Source organism: Polypterus senegalus, chromosome 17 (genome assembly GCF_016835505.1).
Source record: "Polypterus senegalus isolate Bchr_013 chromosome 17, ASM1683550v1, whole genome shotgun sequence".
NCBI lineage: Eukaryota > Metazoa > Chordata > Cladistia > Polypteriformes > Polypteridae > Polypterus > Polypterus senegalus.
Window position 1 is genome coordinate 15,356,869 of NC_053170.1, and position 16,866 is coordinate 15,373,734.

Consider the following 16,866-nt stretch of genomic DNA (forward strand, 5'->3'; position numbering starts at 1 on the left):
ATATATATATATATATATATATATATATATATATATATATCCCGATCTACATACTCGAATAATGGATACTTTATTCGCCATCAATGATTGTTTTGGTAAAGCCATACTTAGTGTATTCATTAGATGAACGGTAAAAAAGTAAGAGCGAGGGAGGATGACTTATTGAGGCATGCAGGCTGTAGTGCGCTTCAACTCTATCTGAATTGCGATCACATTTGAAAAATATATCTTTTCAAGTTCTATTTAGTCCATATGTGTCAAACTCAAGGGCATGGGCCACATCCGCACGGCGTGTAATTATATCCGCCCGCGAGATCATTTTATATACTGTATTATTGTTATTAATGGCCCGGGTATATGAAGCACTGGTAACACAATAAACTACAGATCCCATAATGCAGCGCTTCAGCTGCCTTGCCGAACACTTACCGCGTTAATCAAGTGTAGCTTATGATGCTGCAAGTTATTGTGAAGCTAGCTCACACGATGCTGAAGAGAAAAGTTGATTCTGAAAATAGAGCCTTTAAAAACCGATGGGAGGCTGAGTATATGTTTACTGAACACGTGTGTCTCATTTGTGGAGCTAATGTGGCTGTAATTACAGAATTTAATCTAAGACGGCACTATGAGACAAAACATCAGGGTAACCTGAATGCAATGCAGAAGATACAGAAAGCAGAAGAATTAAATAAGAATCTGACACTTCAGCGGACGTTTTTACCCATGCACAATCACAAAGTGATTTCAAGTGAAGCTGCTTTTATGGGAGACACAAATGCACCAGTGCAATTTGCCCCACTTTCCCTGTTGCCAAGTAATGTTAAACCAAGTCGTCACTACGGTGTTCCCAAATACGCACTTTGCTGATAAACTGAGCGCACTGAGTTTGCACGGCGCTTTGGTGACTTTGAAGAACAAAAAAAGTCCGTCTACATGCGGCGAACCTTGTGCATGTTTGGTAGCACATATCTGTGTGAGAAGCTCTTCTCAGTGATAAAGACTAACAAAACAGCACACAGGAGTCGCCTCACTGATGAGCACCTGCAATCCATCCTGAGAATCTCCACAACACAGAACCTCACGCCAAACATAAATGAACTTGTGGCCAAAAAAAGATGCCAGGCGTCCAGCTCTAAAATGACATATGAGCAAAGACAACTGAATGATTTGATTTGTTATTGCTGAAAGGAACACATTTTATTTATATTTCTAGGTTTTGTTATGCAGCATGTTCATATTTGAATTTCTATAATTTTGACAGGATATATTTCTTTGGAGAGCAAAATCTTTTGGGATATTTAAAATCTAAGTTTATTTTTTATATAAAATTACATAAGAGTAAAGAAATTTGAATGTTTGTTCTTTTAACGTTTACTTTATTTCTAACTTGTATAATTTAGACAGGATATATTTTTATGGAGAGCAAAATATTATAAGTTGTTTAAGGTTTGAGTTGATTTATTCACGAATAATATTCCTGTCTGTTTTTACCATTCCTACCAAAGATATTTCTGTCGACTAAATAAAAATTCCTTCTATTTAAAATTTAAATAGAACTTGAACAAATACGATAGTTCTTAATATCCACGCAGACTTGCACGTAAGAGCGGGAGTTATCCGTTTTAACAAGCAGCGTATTGCACTGATACGAAATAGCTGTGTGTGTATATATGTAGATATGTATGTATATGTATATATATGTTTATACATGTGTGTGTGTGTGTATATATATATATATATATATATATATATATATATATGTGTGTGTGTATATATATATATATATATATATGTGTGTGTGTATATATATATATATATATGTGTGTGTATATATATATATATATATATATATGTGTGTATATATATATGTATATATGTGTATATATATATGTGTATATATACATACACACACACATGTATAAACATATATATATATTTATATATATATATAAATCCTTGATGACAGCAACACTCAGTAACACTCACGAAACAAATACTGTATATTGACAGTCATGTTACGTTATTTTTAAAATGTTTCCTTTTCTTTTCATTGCTTCTTTAACACACTACTTCTCCGCTGCGAAGCGCGGGTATTTTGCTAGTATATAATATTATAAACCTGTATGCTAGATATTATTCTCTCCATTACAACCTGATTATTCTATTTCAGGCTATCTTGGCAGCTCAGGCCGCAAGACAGGGGCAATTTTTTTAAGTTGCCACACAAGGTTACAGACATCTCAACAGGAACATTTGCAGTACTGTACTTTGTGTACTCTGAGATTTTATAAAGACATAGAGACACCTACAGATCATAGACCTAATAACTGAACCAAGGGTCAAATCCATAAGCTTGTGTTGTCCATAGACAAAGTAATGCATTAAGATTTTAAATATAGTTTATTTTATAGTACTTTTCACTTATGATAGAAAAAAATAATAAACCTATCCATACATTTTCAAACCAACTAATCCAGTTCTGGGTTTCAAGAGCCTCAAGTGCACTCTTGCCATCATTGACTCAGCTGGGACCAATTTTGATTTTACTTAGTTTAACTTTAGCTTTACTTACCTTCCTTTTTGATTTGAGAGAAAAACTAGAGTACCTGGGAAAACAACTGACACAAACACAGGGACAATGTGCAAACACCACACACACTGGGACTGGCCTGCAATTCAAACCCATAACTGTGGAAATGTGAGGCAGCAGTGCTAACCACCATGTCTCTGTTTTAAACTACAATTGATTAGCAATTTATATTTTAACCAAGAATGTACACCATAACAAGGTTCAAATACATAGTCCATTGATTAACCATAGATGCTTCAAAAGCTAGTGTTATGACTACTTGTGTTCAGAAGAGTTCTACAGATTGAGGCAGTGAGGCATAGTGGTCAAGGGTTTGGACTTTTGACTTCAAATCCTGCTACTGAACTGTTCAACCATGAACAAGTAACTTCACCTGCCTGTGCTCCAACTGGAAGAACTAAAGAAATGCAGCCAATTGTATCTCAAATTTTGTAAGTGATAGTCACCTTGAATAAGTGCTAGCCAAATAGTAAGTAATAAGAGTAACTGACAGATAGGACCGCCTCCCACTTCCCTGACCTTGATACACAGCAGTGGACCCTTTATCTACTCAATCCACTAAATTAAATTCAACAGTATGAGGAAATGAACCATTATGTATTTTATTAAAGAGGAAAAAAGAAACAAAAATCAAATCACATATAATCTTACAACTGAAAACCTATTGTTTAGGAAGTGGTTAAACCCCACAACAACCAGTTATTAGGGAGAGAGTCCTTCAGGTTTCACAACAGAACTACTGTGGCCCCTGTTGTTTAAAATACACTTGATTTATTCTGCTTTCTATAAAGCTTGCTTTAAGCATACTTTTTCTATTTAAGCAATGTCTGCGTTCTAAGAATCGTCTTTCCTGAATCCTACATGTGGTTTTATGTTGTTTTGAAGATTATTAATTTGTTTGGTTTCTGTTAAACCTAGCACCTTTTGCATGACTGCTTCTTCCCTGTCCACTGTGTTTGTTTTTCCTTTTCCCACTCTGGGCTTCTCTGTGTTCTGTAATGCCCGACCTGTGCTCCCTTCCTATTCTGTATATAAGAGGAATTTTATGGGAGCGTGTGTCTTATTTAAAATGGTTTTATTTTGACTTTTCTACTTTATTGCTTAAGAAGGAACCGGTGTAAATGTTCTCATTCACATTATAAAGGCTCTTTTTTGGGGAGGTTATTTTTTTTATAAAACACCCAATCACAAAGACCAAGAGACCTGACTATATTGGCTGCATTTTGTTTCCACAAATCTGACGAGTCCTGGTAGCTACTTGCTTTCCACTTCTCAGGCCCTATTTTCTTGCTGATATCTGCCTGTCTTTGTGTCAATGGTTTGTATTATTTAACTGAATGTTTGTGGATTCTTTAAAGATTTTTGTTGAGCTTGTTCATAGGGCTCAGTTTGGCTAAGCACTTTTGTCATTTGTGGTCAGGTAACAATTCTGTTGTATTCATCACAAGACCTATAATAAACAGTGTTATCAGTTTATTTCTGACTGAGCCTTTTTTATTTCAATCTGTTTTGTGCATGCCTGGAGTAATTCTCAAAATTTTTTTTAGTAGCTTTGCATTTAATTTGTTTCATCACTTTTATGTTACCATATTGTTAAATATTATTTCATTTTGCACATCTAGTGTTTTCTTCTCTACTAGTTGCTGTTTACATCATACAATGTAACTTTTAATGTGAATAGCTTCTATTTGATCTAATTTGTGGCATTAAACACTGAGTTTTTGCATTTTTATGTTTCTTCAAATGTAATAGAAGGTTTCAGTAGTCTATAACTAACTGTCTTCAACATTTGGTGAATACGATAAAGACACTGTATGCATTTTTCAAAATGAAAAAGTTGAAAGGAAATAAAACACTATTTAGCAGAAGTGACTGATAAGATATAACAGTGCGAATTACTGATCTTGATATCTGATCGACTGTTTTCATCTACAACTGTTTCACTGCTCTGTTTCCTGACTCATTGATATTGTATTGAGTCAGATTTAAAATAAATGTAAGACAACTTTCGGATATATATTTTCAAAATCTGTTAAGACTCTTCTTATCAGTATTAATATAAAGTTGATCTTTTCTTTCACTTTTCATATTTCAATTCAGGTACCGTGTCACTTCATTTTCAAACTTGGAACATTTAGCTGTAAGGTTATTTAACAATAATCTACTCTGTTTTACAAAAAAAAATGGGAACAGTGAGTATGAGAGCCAGCTTCACACTTTCAGGCATCTAATCATAAAGTATAAAAGCAAAAAAGTGTGAATGTAATATGACACCCGCAGCTCCATCCATTCAAAATGCAAAATTCAATATGACTGCAGTACATGCAATCCAGCAGCAATGTTCAAGTTTGCTAAATTATTATTATTATTATTGTATTTGCTTCCTTAACTTTATTGCTATAACACCAGCAGCTGCTTGCAGTTTGATTTGATGGAGCTTGAAGAAATGAATATACAACTTAAGGACAAGTGTAGCCATTGCTCCCCAACAATTACTAATCAACCAGTTTACCTAACAAAATACTTTTTTAACAAAAAATAATGCATTTTTTTGTATTTGTTTTGGCCTATCATCCACACTGAAACTACATTTTCAACCACTGAAACTAATCATTTAAAAATATACTACAGAAGTGAAAACAATTGGGTCTCACATAGAAGTGTGGCTGGGAAAAATGGAGCATCTTGAAAATGCTGACATATCATTGTAATATGATTGGCCACTGACTTCAGTTTTGTCATGATATTGCCCTTTGTGATCACATCTTTACTGTGAGGACAGTCCTTTTCTAACTTATCTGCATCAGCTGACCTGTTAGGTGCTTTGAAACACCGGAATATTTTGCTTTGTTCATCTTGGCAGGACTCCCAGTATTTCTCCAATTCTCCATATCCATCAAACAGATGTACAGTATAACTAACAAAACAATGTTGAGGAGTATAAGAAAGTGAAGTTCCTGATGCAAACTTAATTGTGCTTCACAGCTTGAGGGTAACTACTGTATTATAATTAAACCTAGTGGTCCTGATCTTCACAGACCTAAATGGTTACCAAATTAAAAAAAAAAAAGAATGAGCACAGGATGGGGATGATATGATGTGCTGAATGGCATGTTTAATTCTTTACATTTTAGTCAGGACAAGTTGAGTACATTCACAGAGAACACAGGGCATCTAGCTGCATCTTTTCCTGGGCAGAGACTCTGACATACCACATAGCGACAAGGACATTTTCAGTAAAAATGGGCTATGATGTCCTATGGCACTGAAATTTTTTAATTGTCTAAGAAAGCACAGTCTCTGGTAAGCCTTCCATGTTTGATTGCTGGAAATAATGTTTCCTTAGTATTTGAATTTTTTTCTTGATCTCTACAACTTAGCCATTGATGTATAAATATTACAGTTTTCTTTTGCCTCATCTAAAGTCCACTACCAGATCTTTTATTTATTGACCGTTAGTTCCACATCATATTGTTCATTAGTAATACCTGGAAAACAATTCATAAACACAGAAAATAGTGGCCATCCTGCCTAAGAAATCACTTCTAATCATGTAGATATTATTGGTTTGCACAAACCCTGTTTGTATTTAACACTTTCTGTAATTAGGTTAGATTGTGTCTTTATTCTAGATGTGGTGGCGCAACCCCATCCTGATCTTCTGTGGGCCTTATAAACAAATGCTGAAATACCAGAGTGACTCCATGGGCTGAGATGACCAAGTAACAGACTTCATCTTTTGTGTCTGCATCTTCCGAACTACAGAAGTAGATAGATACATGAGTCCCAGAGTCTCTCACAACCCTTCCCTGTGATCCTTTTTCAGTTCCATGAAAGCTACACAAATAGTAGTTGCACCTTTGAAATGTTTTTGGTTTTTTTTAATTTCTGATGTAGTGGGGTATAGGAAGTTGGAGGCAAAATTAGATTTCAGCCACTGGTTTAAAGACTAGGACAGAAACTCCTATGCAGCCTTCTGCAGGTCAGCAGCAAGATATTGACGTGGTTCTTTTGTCTAATTTCATTTAGGTGAACTTCTTGAGGTCAGATCCTAGGAGATGAGAAGAAAGCTCAAGTCACAAGTTGTGTAATTTGATTCTAGGAGTGTTTATAATTTTTTATACCCAAAAGACATGCAGGTCGACTGATGACTTCAAATTGGACATGAGAGTGAGTGTGTGTGTTTGCCCTGTGATGGACTGGCACCTTGTTCAGAATTATTTCTCTCCTTGTGCTCTGTGTTTTTGGAATAGACTCCGGCTCCCCTGATCCTGAATTGGACTAAGTGAGTTTGAGAAGGTTATGCACATATTTATTTAGTTCCACATAGCTAAGGCTATGCCATTTGGCCATTTTGGTTATGCTGTTCCTGCATGCAGGCTTGTCATACTCCTAATTTGTGATAAATCCGTACAAGAGTAATGTCAGCCGTGAACTTGGTCATTGTGATATAATGTGAATGTAAAATATTTTTTTTTTCAATGAATAACTGAGTAGTGATAAAAAAAAAACAACTATAGAGGGCACCAATGCTTTCGTGAAGATCACACTGAAAAAGGTATTTCCAGGCAATGCAAAATTTATTCACACAGGCATTCATATATTGAAACAATTTGTGAAGTATATATATCTGTCATCGTGATACCATGACACTGTTCTGCTCTATCAAGCAGACACTGAAGTGTCCCGCAGGTAATCCATTTTCCCTGCTATGCCCTGGGTCATTCAGAGTGTATATTTCAAGATATATGTTTTTCATCCTCCTTCCAGATTGGTACACAATCAACACACATACAGTATATTGTGAATAACTTGAGTTCTGTGGTTTTTAGAACACAGACTGTACTTGGTTTACTTGTTGTACTCTTAAGCTTTATTTCAACTTCAAAAGAAACTTGGAAAGGTAAAGGGAAAGAAGACTTCATCAACTTTAACAGTAGGTTTTGCAAACATGAAGCAGTAACAGATTAAAAATCAGTATAGTCAGTTAATTTCACAATGTGGCTCTTTTAGTTAGCAGAACACTAGTTTTGTCCCAGGGCTCTCCCAAGGGTGAACCTTTAATAAAGTCCTATAAAACCCACATCCTGTGTGTAGAGAAGTGAACTGTCTTTCAAAAGGTGGAACATTCAATCCTTGAAATGTCTGCATTTTCTTTTTATTTAACATAGCAATGTATCCATCAGCTCCTGTACAAATGAAAGACAATATTAGTTCGTTTTTGAGCTTATTATTTTAATTAAAAAGTTAACCTATTGTGAGAACAAGAAGTAATAGTGTTACTTTAAATGGAAGTGCATTTGGGCATAACAACTTATGCTCCTCTACGTCCAAAACATGTGGGTCAGTCACCCAGTGTACATGAACAAAGAAAATGTCTGTTAAACCATGAAAGAGTGTACTGTGATACATTAAGAAAGTTATAATTTGTAAGTGCTATAAGCAGCAGTCTATCTGAAGTTAACAAGGACAGGTATGACTCATGGTGACCAAGACACTCTGCTACAGAACTGTCAAATTTCTCTGTGTCTATTTATTAGAACTGGATACCCTTTTTAGAGTGACTCTTTGCAAAAATACTAAAGAGAAAAAAAAGTGTCGTCCTGCCAATAAACATACAGATCATCAGAGACGTGTCAAGATTAGAAGACATGACTCTTATTAGTCATTTTTGTAAATCCCCTTTCCAAGTGTATAGACAGGCACAGTTAATCTCGACAGAGTATCAAAATGTTTTCCATAAAGTGGGGAATTCACAATGTAACTGTTGCATTACACATATGAGCATCAATAATCAGGACACCATGTTGGTGACAAATACATATTTTAGAGTTAAAACATTTTAAAGATATGAATTAAATGATACATGTCAACATCTGTGCCACTTCTCAGTCATGGTTATGGTACCTTTGACTGACAACATACACTTATTATAGCTTGGTGAAGACATCCTCACTCACCTCAGTTTTGTTCTCTTTTTATTAAGATACTTAAAGCAGACCTTGGCAGTCCTCCTACGCTCAGTTTTACAAGTTCATTCCTGATCTCTAGTTTCAAGCTTTTCTCCATTGCTAGACATTTTGTGCTTTGACTTTGTCCTCCCATCCCTGTCATGTAGGAGGCCTTGGACTGCAGGTGCTTACAGTATGTGTCATTATGTTATTCTTTAAATTTCTAAACTCATTTAATGCTATAGCCTGAAATTTAGAAGAAAAGTGTTTGTGGAACCCTTTCTGTTGCATTTGCAATTTGTATTTATTTATTTTTTTACAGTTTTTGTCAAATATTGCTTTTTTAAAATTCTTATGTAATTTTAACATTTTCAATTTGCTGTCCATTCATTTGTTGGAAGAGATATATCTGCTCCTTCACAACACTTGCTCTTATGTCAAGAAGTGATGAATACAACACAATGGGAATGTTGTTTGCTGTGGAAATGATAAAAGGCAAAATGAGAGGCCACCGATTTGAGGACAATGTATGGCAGGTTAATTTAGTCCTTGGTCAGCAAGTGTCTGGTATACTGAATGCACACAAATACTAATACCAGTTAAAGAAAACTTTGTCTTAGTTGCCTGTTTTACTATTTTTGGTTTCACTTATATTTTAGGTGAATTGCTATTATGTTCAACTCCTTTATATTTAGGCATTGACAGACCTCAGTATTAGAACATTAGAACAATCTAGACGAGAACAGGCCATTCAGCCCAACAAAGCTTGCCAGTCCTATCCACTTGTTTCCTCCAAGAAAACATCAAGTCGAGTTTTGAAAGCCCCTAACGTCTTACTGTCTACCACACTACATGGTAGCTTATTCCAAGTGTCTATCGTTCTTTGTGTAAAGAAAAACTTCCTAATGTTTGTGCGAAATTTACCCTTAACAAGTTTCCAACTGTGTCCCCGTGTTCTTGATGAACTCATTTTAAAATACAAGTCTCGATCCACTGTACTAATTCCCTTCATAATTTTAAACACTTCAATCATGTCACCTCTTAATCTTCTTTTGCTTAAACTGTAAAGGCTCAGCTCTTTTAATCTTTCCTCATAATTCAACCCCTGTAGACCTGGAATCAGCCTAGTCGCTCTTCTCTGACCTTTTCTAGTGCTGCTATGTCCTTTTGTAGCCTGGAGACCAAAACTGCACACAGTACTCAAGATGAGGCCTCACCAGTGCATTATAAAGGTTGAGCATAACCTCCTTGGACTTGTACTCCACAGATCGTGCTATATAACCTAACATTCTGTTAGCCTTCTTAATGGCTTCTGAACACTGTTTGGAAGTTGATAGCTTAGAGTCCACTATGACTCCTAAATCCTTCTCATAAGGTGTACTCTCGATTTTCGACCGCCCATTGTGTATTCAAACCTAATATTTTTACTTCCTATGTGTAATACTTTACATTTACTGACATTAAATTTCATCTGCCACAAATCTGCCCAAGCCTGTATGCTATCCAAGTCCTTCTGTAATGATATAACGGATTCCAAATTATCTGCTAATCCACCTATCTTGGTATCATCTGCAAACTTAACCAGCTTGTTACTTATATTCCTATCTAAATCATTTATATATATTAAAAATAGCAGCGGCCCTAGCACTGACCCCTGTGGAACACCACTCTTAACATCGCCAGTTCTGATGAGGTTCCTCGCACCATCACCCTCTGCTTCCTGTGTCTGAGCCAATTCTGCACCCATCTAAAAACATCACCCTGAACTCCCACTTCTTTTAACTTGATGCCCAACCTCTCATGTGGCACCTTATCAAATGCTTTCTGAAAGTCCAGATAAATAATATCATAAGCTCCACTTTGATCGTATCCTTTTGTTGCCTCCTCATAGAATTCCAACATGTTAGTAAAACACGACCTCCCTCTTCTGAACCCATGCTGACTGTTCAGAATAACTCCTGTCCTTGCCATGTGTTGCTCAATCTTATCCTTAATAATTCCTTCCATTAATTTTCCTGTGATGCTTGTTGCTTACTGGCCTATAGTTGCTTGGATCTGCCCTGTCACCCTTTTTATATAATGGGATGATATTTGCCATTTTCCAGTCCTTTGGAATCTCTCCAGTGCACAGTGACTTCCTAAAAATATGTGTCAAGGGTTTATATATGTACTCACTAGCCTCCTTAAGAACACGAGGATAAATATTATCTGGGCCTGGTGATTTGTTTGATTTCATCTTATTTAATCTGAGCAGCACTTCTCCCTCTACAATTTCCAAATCCCTCAGTACCTCCTTAGTAGTGTGTTTACCTCTGGGAGGTTATCCACTTGCTCACTTGTAAACACCTCAGAAAAATGTAAGTTTAGGGCATCTGCTATTTCATTGTCTGTATCTTTTAATTCCCTTTACTATTCCTGATGAACTTGACCTCCTCCTTAACTGTTCTTTTACTACTAAAATACTGAAAGAATCTCTTGGGGTCTTCTTTCGCCTTATCTGCTATATTCCTCTCCAACTGTCTTTTAGCCTCTCTGATATCCTTCTTAATGGTTGCCCTCATGTTCTCATATGCACTACGATTCTCTTTGCAGTCATTAGTCTTATATGCCTTATACAGCAGTTTTTCCTTTGCAACTTCTTTTTAAATCTTTATTAATCCATCGTGGAGTTTTTTAGTTTCCTATTACTTCCAAATTTAGGTATGTATCTGTCCTGCATTACATGTAAAACATTTTAAACCTGTTCCACTGCTCCTCGACTGTCTCCACATTTAAAAGCTTATCCCAGTCTATCCTACTTAGACTTTGTCGCATCTGCTCAAAATTAGCCCTACCAAAGTTCAACTTAACAATTTTAGTCTTTGCATCTGTACTCTTACAAAATACTGAGAATTGTATTACATTATGGTCACTTGACCCTAGTGGTTCAATCACCTCTACACCCTCAATTCTATCCTGATTATTACAGAATACTAAATCCAGACAGGCTTCACCCCTTGTTGGTGCTTTAACATGCTGTGTTAAAAACAGTCGCTGATTACTTCTAAAAACTCCTGCTCTTGTGCTCCTCCATCTGTAAGGTTATCCCAGTTAATATTTGGATAATTAAAGTCCCCCATGACTATAATATCCCCTGTAAACTTGCCTTTTGATATTACTAAAAGATGTGTGTTGAAATTACTGTCTGAATTGGGTGGTCTATAACACACTCCTAAAATAAGACCTTTTTCCCAAATATTTTCCAGGCGAAGCCACATGTCCTCACTAAGATGGGGCTCATCATCCAACTGAAGATGACTTACATTTAAACCCTGTTTGGCATATACAGCAACCCCACCTCCTTTTCTGTTCTGTCTATCCTTCCTGAAAAATGTGTATCCCTCTATGTTACACCATAGATGTTACACCCCATCTTTGTTATTTAGCCAGGTTTCCGTTATTGCTATAATATCATAATTATGCTCTGCTACATACAACTCCAACTCACTTACCTTATTTTTGATACTTCTAGCATTAAGGCAAGCTATTTTTAATGTGTTAATCCTTCTACATTTACGTGTTCGCTTAGAATTTACATTACTATGCATTTTTATTTCTACACCATTGTTTGTTCTTCCATGTATAGATCTAAATCTGGCCTGTCCTAAACTCCCTGCCCCCCCATTCTCTAGTTTAAACAATCCTCGACTAGCCTACACATACGCCTCCCCAGTACATTGTGCCCCTCCGGTTCAGATGTAACCCGTCCACGGCGGAACAGGTCCCATCTGTTCCAAAAGGAGTCCCAATGCCCCATAAACCTATACCCTTCTACCCTGCACCAAGATTTGAGCCACGTTAAGCCTTGTAATCTCCTCAATCTTACCTGGACTGGCGCGTGGCACAGACAGAACTTCGGAGAAGACTACCTTGTCAGTTCTGCTCCTCAGCTTGGTACCTAACTCTTTGAATTTGGATCGCAGAACTGACTATACATTGATTTGCTTTGTACTGTATCCTGTACTGGGCAATTGCAAGTTTATTATTTAATACCATAATGTCTGACTATGATGAGATCAGTAAAGGTTGTCACCAATCCATTTATTAAAAGATAGATGCTGCTGGGTGGTAGTGTGGCACTGTGGTCTCACAGATCCAGCTTTCTGGGTTCAAATTCTGCACCTGGTGGTTATATGTGTGCACCCTGCATGTTCTCCTTGTTTTAGTGTGGGTTTTCTTCCCATGTTCCCAACACTTACTGCTGGGTTAACTGGTTACTCTAAATCATCTCTACTTTGAGCATGTATGTACTGTATTTGTTGATAGATTTGCACTATGTCCCTGGTTGTTTCCTGCCTTACAACATGGATCAGCTCTGACTTCCCGCGAACCTGAATTGATTTAAAGGGTTTTGAGAATTTAGAAGCCTTTAGCTGCACATGTGAAAATATTAACGTTATCGCTAAAGTTTGTTCCTCTATTAGTAAATCAATGTACTTACTTACTTCTCTTTAAATGTCAGCCGGAGAACTGTGGTATGTTTTTGTATTCCAAACATGATAATAAATAATATGCATAGTTAGAAACTTTAGAATATTTACTTTCATGAACATTGTAATTAAATTATTTTAATTTATTATATTTAATTTTATATTTCATTCAGCATTACACTACCCTTAATCAAGGGTGACTGGGGCATATCGCACCAGTATAAAGCAGGAACCCATATAAAAGGGGTTCCAAGTCCATGACAGAGCCGGGTTACTCTTACTAGACCAATGTAGAGGCCCCAGTCAAACTAATATGCTTATCTTTTGAAATTATAGAAGAAACTGGGGTACCTTGAGAATGTTCAGATTATATTATTTCTGAACCAAAAATACTGGAGAGGTGAGGCAGTGATTTAAACAACTTTGATGACTTACCAGACACCCTGTAATCACTTAACATTATATGTCCCGGGAGATCGAATCCCGGCCTTCAATCTGCACATATTATCAATTTACAACTGATGTGGTCCAGATCTTCCAAGACACTCTATTAATAGAAAGGAAGTTCTTGAGCTGATAGTTTGATGATACATACTATTTTGAATCATTTTTTGTGATTAAATATTTATAAATAAATACAGATTAGTACAATCAAAAAATGAACCATACAAAATCATTATGTAAGACCATCTACCCCAGAGCCCAAGGTATATATTTTACTGCACTGTTGTCTTTAAAGGATGGGTTAAAGTGCCTTTTTAGGGATTGTTGGTTGGGAAATGGAGTTCTGGCATAGTCCCATGTTTCTAGACACACTACTGTTGTTATGAGAAAGACAAATTAAGATGTCTTTCCTTAAAAGCTTTAGTTTCACCCAGCCCTGTGCTCTGGTTTCTGTACGGACTATATCTCTGCTTGTTATAACCCTGTTACATCCACATTGGACAAAGTTTTAGGTGGCCATCTGTTGTCCCAGAGAAATTTAGACTCCCATGGTGTAAACCGGAGATCTAAGTGATTCTGAAATGTGGGGACATACAGTATATCTGATATTGGGAAGGTGCTTAAGTGCAACTGTGAGACTACAATCAACTCTTTTTGTTCTTCGATTTATTGTGTCAATTACTGCTATTAGCTGTGTGCAGTGTTATTTCACAGTTCAGAATTCTGAAAACCTGGGTTATGTCCCCATGCATCCTTTATATTTTAAAACTAAAGAGGTCAAATTCTCATAGTTTGTCTGAGTAGAACATGCCATTTAATCCCAGGATGAACTCATTGTTCTTCTCTTTACAGCATCGTGCTTTTGTAAAGTGAGGACCAGAATTGAGCACAGAATTTCAGATGTGATCTCACTAACGCCACCTAGAGTCTGAGCAGAACATCCCTTTGCTTTTACTGTATTTAACAGTTTTTAGAATACTGTATATAGCCTACGATTTTATTTGCCTTTTGAATTTTTTTTCTGAACATTGCCTATACAATGATAATGTTGTAATGTAAACTTCTGTTCCTGCAGAACTGCATAAACCATCTCATGCTTTGTTAGTTTTTAAACGAAATTCTTCACTTCTGCTTTCACAGATTTCACAGAAAAAGTTACCATTGATTTTTGCAAGCATATTTTAATCAAGCAGTGCTTATCTGGCATGATTTTTCTTTATTGACAAAGTGCTTCTTTATGTCAGAAAGCAGGAACTGTTCTAGTTTTTCTGTTTTGAAGATTACTTTTAAGTAGCAAGTTTTAATTTCCTAAACAGAAGCAACAACCCTGGTGGACCCCTGTGGCTGCAGGTTATTATTCAAACCATCTCACAACCAGTTTTGCAATCAGTGAGACGTCTTCCCTCAAATTGATCTCATTGTTTAATTAGGTGGGCTTATTCTGCATTTAGAAATGGGCAGTAGTGTGAGATTTACACAAATAACAAATTTAGAAATATTTGTATTTTTGAAGTTCTTAACACTCTTTTGTCATTTCCTCATTATTTTATCCTTTTCTGTGGAGTTTGCTCCCTTAATTATAATCAACTTGAGATAAAATGAAATCATTTTCAGGTAAAATGACTCACTGATTGCAAAACTGGTTACAACAAAAACCTGCAGTCACAGGGGTTCCCTAAGACTGGCACTGTCTCGCATGTTTCAGGATATGAAGACATTTTTTTGCCTGAGAACATTCAGTGGAATATTGTAAAGTTCAGTCTGTTTTGGGACAAAGACATCTGCCCTCCTCACAGAACTTCAGATTCATTGGGTGTTTCAGTCTGACACCATGTTTTCTGTGATTGTGTTGACAGACTTTAAGGTAGCTACATTCTGAAATTGCCCCGTTTTTTGTCCAGACTTGATGTTTGCAATTGTTAGTCAGTTTAATTATACAAACCTCAAAGTATTTTTCTCTTTTGTTTTTCAGAGTGAATCTGGCTTTGGCATATACAGAGCTGACTGAAGAACTGTGCCGACTTCAGAGTCTGAGTTCAAAGCAAACCGAGATTCTAAGACAGCTGTCTCAGGAGCAAAGCAATTCGGGTAATAAATAGAATACCATAACACAAGATGTCCCTTAGATTTTTACACCTAGTGTTTTTTTTTTCTTTGATGTATCTTTATTGGTAATTGCAAATAGATTTTTAGTGTCAATAAATATGTTAAGAATATTATTTATATTTTATAAACACTTTATCAACTTTATAAATATATAGTTGTTTATACTTTTCTATATGTCATGTTATCCCATATCAAAAAGATTTGCTACCACAGGGGATGAATGATAACATCAGATTTTTATGTTATGCGCAGTGTTGATGAAGATCACAGAAATAGTCCTTGGTAATTAATCAAACCATGCAGATTACTTATTAAAGTAGCATTTTATAAATGTTAAACATTATTCTAACCAACTCAAACAACTACAGAGCAAGCAGCAAAACGGTACACAACCACCTGCTACTGTGAATAATTTAAAGAATCTTACTTATCTGGGAGATATTTTCTGAATGGCAATGTCACTGTGATGTTAACCTTTATTTTGATTTTTAACAGATCTTTCCTGTTATTTCTCAGAAGTCTTTACCAATTAGTTAAGTAAATATTGGTGAATCAATGGCAATGAACCACTTAGACGACGAATGCCTGTTACTAGTGAGTCTGTGCAGTTCAAGTAGGCATCATTACTAAGACAGGTGTCATTTTGCATTTTTTGTGGTTCTGTAGCAGATGTTGTATTATTGATAGACAATTATACTTTGTATATGCACATGCACACTGTCATAAAACTCTTAGCACAGGAAGAGTGAGAGGAGATGCAAACCAGAGACGGGAAAAGAGCTTCTTCTAAAACACACTGCCATTCTTTTTATAAAAAGCGATTATTATCTTACTTCAGGAAGTATGAGGTATTTTTAAATAGATACACCAATGCAAGGCCAGTTCACGGTAAGAAAGACATATCTTTGAAGCCTGAGGTCAGAGGCCCCAGTCTTGCAGTGAAAAGGAGAAGGTGCCAAACCCTTCTTCAAAAAAAAAATGCTAATACTAAAACAAAAAAATCAACAAATGACAAAGATTTCTTCTATATTCTTGTAATTTTTTGATTACATTTACACTCTTGGACTGTAAAATAATCTTGTGATTGTTCAAATTTGTATGTCTGCTAAAGTGAATCTTCATTTTTTTACCAAACACTGCATGATGGATAACATTAAAGTACTGTTGTAAAAGAGATATGCTGGATATCTCACCACTGCCATATTAATGGATTCACTGCTAATTACAAAATTAATATCTAAAAATGCATACAAGTGTCAACATTATTATAACACAAGTTGTAAATTTATTTTATCAAAATGCAATG

The 16,866-nt window shown here is 35.9% G+C and overlaps 1 protein-coding gene across 1 annotated transcript in view; it reads left to right on the top strand.

Annotated features, from left to right (window-relative positions):
* Positions 1 to 16,866, top strand: part of tbkbp1 (TBK1 binding protein 1) — a 108,246-nt gene that overhangs the window by 83,517 nt on the left and 7,863 nt on the right. Inside the window, exon 8 of the mRNA XM_039740252.1 lies at positions 15,427 to 15,542. Within this exon, the coding sequence (XP_039596186.1) occupies positions 15,427 to 15,542 (116 nt within the window). The remainder of the gene's footprint in view (positions 1 to 15,426; positions 15,543 to 16,866) is intronic.